The 5,548-nt window shown below is 41.3% G+C and overlaps 1 protein-coding gene across 1 annotated transcript; it reads left to right on the plus strand.

Moving 5' to 3' along the window:
- LOC107646658 (protein FAR1-RELATED SEQUENCE 5-like) lies at positions 2,449-4,905 on the plus strand. The gene is made up of 6 exons (XM_016350829.1): positions 2,449-2,481; positions 2,598-2,932; positions 3,059-3,213; positions 3,262-4,251; positions 4,305-4,819; positions 4,867-4,905. Exons 1-6 carry the CDS (start codon positions 2,449-2,451, stop codon positions 4,903-4,905), a joined length of 2,067 nt encoding a protein of 688 aa, XP_016206315.1.

Genomic DNA, 5,548 nt, shown 5'->3' on the forward strand with positions numbered 1-5,548 from the left:
CCTCCATTCCGAAGGCGCATTTTGTCGGGTTGAGTCGCATTTGGTGCTTTCGTAGGGTGTTCATTATGACCTTGAGGTCGTCGGCTAGTTGTTCACCGGATTCGGTCTTGGCGAGCATGTCGTCTATGTAGACTTCTAATTTGTTTCCGGACAGGTCTCGAAATATCTTGTTAACAAGTCTTTGATAGGTGGCTCCAGCATTTTTCAAGCCGAAGGGCATTACTGTGTAGTAGTATGTCCCGTCCGGGGTGATGAACGCTGTTTTCTCTTCGTCTGGTCGGTGCATTGGAATCTGGTTGTAGCCGGAATATGCGTCCATGAAGCTGAGGTATCGGTGACCGGATGCAGACGACGCCAATGTACGAGATGTCTCTGATACGGGTTGAAAGGTGGATTGGGAACCTGCGAGCAAGGCTGAAACCGGATTGCTTGACTGGAGCAATGGGGGTGGTACCTGCAAAGACACTCCAACGCTCAAGTCAGAATGGATCTGAGAGGTAGAAGGTGTGTGGAATGAATGAATACCTGGAGGGACCTGGGTCCTCTATTTATAGGCGATGATAGTTATCTTATCTTATCTTGGTTGGCCAAGATAAGAGAGGTGTTTGAATTCGAAAGTTGGTTAGGGGCTCTGAAAGGCCAGTTTTGGGCCTTTAGGTCGAAACGGGTTGTTCCCGAGTAACCGGGTATGAGGACTGCCCCGTGCGCAGGATCCGTGGGTCGGATCCGTAACAGAAACAGTACTCTAATGTACTTTATTGGAGTACTGATATGCCATGTACTTTTAAGTTCTCAGTTATATTATTGTCTTGTAGTGCGTTAAAAGACTTTATTAACTTCTGAAAGTAATTTAAAATTATCCAAATGGTCCGCTAAAAATTCTTCACAGCTTACTTCTTGAATTTAAATGTTTGCAGCTTAAATAGCAAGATGCCAAAAAGCCTTATTGGCTTATAATGTTGCCTGAGTTGGAAGAATGAGATCGTTAACCATATTAGTGAGAGTTAAATCTCCTCGTCTCTCCTCTGCTGTCCGCCCTTGATACAGCGGATTCGAGGAGAGGTGTTCTGATCTATTGCTACAGCTGTTTGGGGTTCTTGGCCTTCTCGACCCTCTCCTTCATATCTAAGTGGTTGTTCTGCAGTTAATTTTTTCTCTGCAGTTGTGAGAAAAGTGGAAAGCATAATTCAGCAGATGGTAATATACGGGCTGCATAATTTTGCGCCATTGAAGGGCTTATCGAAAGGTATGTTCCTTATTTTTGGCAATAATTTTTGTAGCAGGTGAATTTTTTAGGGCTAGATTTAAGGTGTTGGAGCTGACCCAGGGAGATTAAATGTGTTGGCAATGTTATGTTGGATTATTGATATGGTGTGTACCTGGAAAAATTGGTTATGATCCTTTTAGATACACGAGTTGACTCACGTTAAAGGATTATACTGGTGTGCAGTGGAGGATGGACTTTGGCATGTAGTTAGAGTCATGGTCTGTAGAGAAGCAATGGTAGGAGTTTCTCAGTTATTCAGCAAATAAATGTAATTTTTTTTAATTATTTATAATTGTTTTATTTTTGTAAACTTAATTAAAGAGTTAGTTTATTTGTTTATTCAGCACATAATTTTTTTTAATTGCCAGACTGAGAAGATTAAGAATAGCTGCATGTGATTTTAATGGCATCAAGTTATTTACTATCCATCCGATTACCACTTTAAAAGAAAAAGTGTTAGTTTTTTTCTCTCCAAATTTCAATTCGAATTGGTTGGTTAATGTGCTTTACCAGTCTGCTGGTCTATTTGTTAATGGAAAATAGAGTTGTCTTGTTTTACATTTGTTATGGATTTTGCTACATCTCTATTTCTCAAGCCTTCATGCCAGTGTAGTTGTTTAAACTTACAAGATATTTTGGTTTCACAATCACTATGAGTAAAGTTGAAGTACTTTTTGACCTATTTAAGTGCATAAGCAATTTGGTTGTTCATAAAGGACTAATAAGCAATGAGAATATAGCAAATTTGTTTTCCTCCTAGTGGCAAACGTAGTTGTGTTTATGACATTTATTTTGTCATCTTCATTTTATTAAGATATATTAGGTGTGCTTTTTTATTTGTTGATATGAATGATCAAGGTGAGGTAGATATTTGTATAGGCTGGGTTTTTCCGATGATGATGTAGTGAGGGTAAAGTATTTCTGGAAGCATAGAAATTGGAGTAGAAGCTCAGCGTTTCCTATGTTAACATGTTACAATAAGTTGCTTTGTTAACAGGGCTGCATCAATTGGCCAGATTGTGACGGCAAGACTGGATATTATTGTTGGCTATGCAAATGTTGAACTTCTGAGGAACCACAAGTGAGGGGATCCTCTAGAAGAAGCAGCTACTGCATATTAGGAAACAGATGAAAAACATAAATCCAAGCCAATTTCGACATCAACCAATCATGAATCGGCGATGCCAGATCCGGAAGACGGGCTTTTGAATGAGGTATATGATAGTGGAGGAATTGCAGATTAGGATTATATTAACTTTTTGTCATTCTGAAGATGAATAGTATAAGTTAATGTAAAAGTGGGTGATCGTACCATTGTTAATTGCTGCAGGAGACACTTTTTGACATGAGCATGTTAGGGGACGAAGCAGGATTTCCAAATATGATGCAGACAGACATAGAGCCTCAAGCTGCTCAGGTACCAAGTCATGTCAGCATTGAAGATGTGCTGAAGATGGAGTTCTTCACCCCTGGGGAAGCAAGAGAATTCTACACAAGTTATAGTAGGCTAAAAGGTTTTGCAATAAGAAAGTGTAAGAGGGTAAAAAATGCCAAAGGAGAGATTGTTAGTTACACTTTTGTTTGCAACAGACAAGGGTTTAGGCACAAGAAGTGGTTAAATAAGCTGGATAGGAAAAGAGAGCACAAGCCTATAACGCGATACAGGTGAGTAGCAGAGATGAGGATAAAGAAGAATCATAGTAATGGAAAATGGTTTGTTTCGCAGTTTGTGGATGATCATAACCACACCCTACTCTCTCAAAGGTTTATTGGATATCTGCCTTCACACAGGAATATGTCTGATGTAGAAATTGCTCAAATGAATAGCATGAGGGAAGTTGGGATAAGCATTCCAAAGATATACCAGTCATTTGCGATGCAGGTTGGGGGCTTTAACTTAGTAAGATTTACTAAGCAAGATATGCACAACGAGGTTCGAAAGCAACGTGCTTTGCAGAACGAAGATGTAAATGCCGCACTGCGTTTTTTTTAAGGTGCTGCCAGAAACGATGAGAAACTGTTTTGGAGGTATGAGGTAGCGGCTGGTTCTCGTTTGTGTGACATTATATGGAGTGATGGTCGAAGCCAGGAAGATTATGAGGCATTCGGTGATGTCCTTGCCTTTGATGCGACCTATGGGAGGAACAAGTATAACCTTCCTGTCATTGTTTTGTCCAGGGTTAATCACCATAATCAGACATGCGTGTTTGCAGCAGCATTGGTTTCATATGAGTCACAGGATTCGTACAAATGGGTGCTGCAACGGTTTTTGGAATGCATGTGGGGAAAGGCCCCGAAGGCAGTCATAACTGATGGGGATCCTTCTATGAGGCTAGCTATTATGTATGTATTTTCAGATGCTCATCACAGACTTTGCACGTGGCACCTACTTAGGAATGCCACTGCTCATGTCTCACAACCATGTTTCACCCAATTATTCAAACAGTGCATGCTGGCTGACATAGAGGTTGATGAATTTGAAATACAGTGGGAGGCGATGGTTGATGAGTGTGGTGTTCGAGAGATTGAATGGGTGATGGACCTGTATAGAAAGAAGTTGTCATGGGCCACCGCATACATACGGGGCAGATTCTTTGCAGGTTTAAGGACAACCTCTCGGTGCGAGTCGTTGCATGCTAAGTTGGGTGGGTTTGTGGAGAGTAGATATGGGATATTGGACTTTTTTACAAACTTTCAAAGATGTGTTGATTTCCTTAGAGACAAGGAGGAGGAGCTTGACTTTCGTTCCTTTTATGGTACCCCGGTACTTCAAACACAATTCCCAGAGATTGAGAGGTCGGCGGCAACCCTGTATACCCGGGAAATTTTTTACAGGTTTCGAGAGTCCCTAAAGTGGGCTGGAAGATTTTACATTGCCGACCGCCAGGATTGTGAAAATGGATGTTGCTATGTGATACAGAAGTATCGCCGATCGGAGTCAACCTGGCAAGTCTTGCATCAGCCGCAAAATGGAACCTTTCAATGTAATTGCCGCAGGATAGAGTCATATGGATCCCTTGTGTTCACATAATTGTAGTTCTGGTTGGTAATGATATCGGTTCTTTGCCAGAGACTCTGGTCCTGAAGAGGTGGTGCAAAAACGCCAAGAACCATGTGACTTCCGTTAGACAAGTTACTGAAACGGGTGATGCTGCCTCCCGGTACCGTAGCAGAGTTGGTGTATTTCTTGACCAATGTAAGCGTTTTGCCAAGGTGGCTTGTCTAAGGGACGAGGACTACAAGGTCTTCAGTGAAAAAATGGCACGGGATACTATCATTTTGGAGGTCAAGAATGGGTTGTGTGTGGCCCTATATGTGAATCCACACCTTAACGGTGAGGGGGGTGGTGGGATACAGGATCCGGTCCGCGTCCGGACAAAAGGCACCGGCAGAGGAAATGTTTCTCAGGTATCAAAGGGCCCAAAGAAGAGAAAATGCAGTGCCTGCGGGAAACTGGGTCATCGCAGAACTCGTTGTCCCAGTGCGCCTGCCCCACAGCACAGATGTCGTGGATCGCAACCGGTTCCCGAGGGTTGCCAGGCTCAACCTCAGGTTAGAATCATATGCTTTGTTTCATTTATAATTCATGTGATTTTTAGGGTGGTCATGATATTATTGAAACTTTGAATGATCAATGATAACCTAAGTAGGATATGCCATATGTGAGTAGACCGCAAAACAGCTATCTGATAAAATGAAGTTGAACTTGATAAAATTGTTGAGTTTAGGTAGATCCACACAATTGTTCATAGAACAAATAGCAGCATTAGTTCATGAGGATGCTACATGTTAAACGAGGTTGAGGCATCATCAAAGTGTAAATAGAACATGATCCATTCACAAAGAGGGAGAAGCATTAATGTATAAATATATAAATGTCAATATAGGCAATTCAAGGTCTTAGGGGTAGAGGCATATATTTTCTGTGAAATCAATTAATCATCTTGGGAGAATTCATGAATATTAGGAGTGGTTTATTTTGTAACTTCTGGATCCACATAGAATTCAAATCTATTAAGAATTCAAATCCGTTAGATTTTAAGTTGAATACATTTTATTTCCAAGCCGACTTGCCTCTTTTTACTTTGTGCAGGCGACACCGTCCCAGACAACTCGACAAGAGCAGTCGACCTTTTGTGCCTCTGAAGTTACTACAGGTTATGTAAGTGCCAATATTGTCCCGTAATTATTTTTTGACTTATGCCACGCCTTTTGTTTAGATTTCCATCAGTGGCTTTGCTATTTGTGGGCAAGCACCCTAATCTTTACGAACATGAATGT

The sequence above is a fragment of the Arachis ipaensis genome, chromosome B01, assembly GCF_000816755.2.
Source record: "Arachis ipaensis cultivar K30076 chromosome B01, Araip1.1, whole genome shotgun sequence".
Classification (NCBI taxonomy): domain Eukaryota; kingdom Viridiplantae; phylum Streptophyta; class Magnoliopsida; order Fabales; family Fabaceae; genus Arachis; species Arachis ipaensis.

Excerpts from the sequence above, each read along its gene's own strand:
- LOC107646658 (XM_016350829.1), top strand. The coding sequence starts at position 2,449 with ATGCCAGATCCGGAAGACGGGCTTTTGAATGAG. Across the intron at positions 2,482-2,597 it reads AAGACGGGCTTTTGAATGAG|GAGACACTTTTTGACATGAG; the intron begins GTATATGATAGT and ends TAATTGCTGCAG. Across the intron at positions 4,252-4,304 it reads GCAAAATGGAACCTTTCAAT|TTCTGGTTGGTAATGATATC; the intron begins GTAATTGCCGCA and ends ACATAATTGTAG.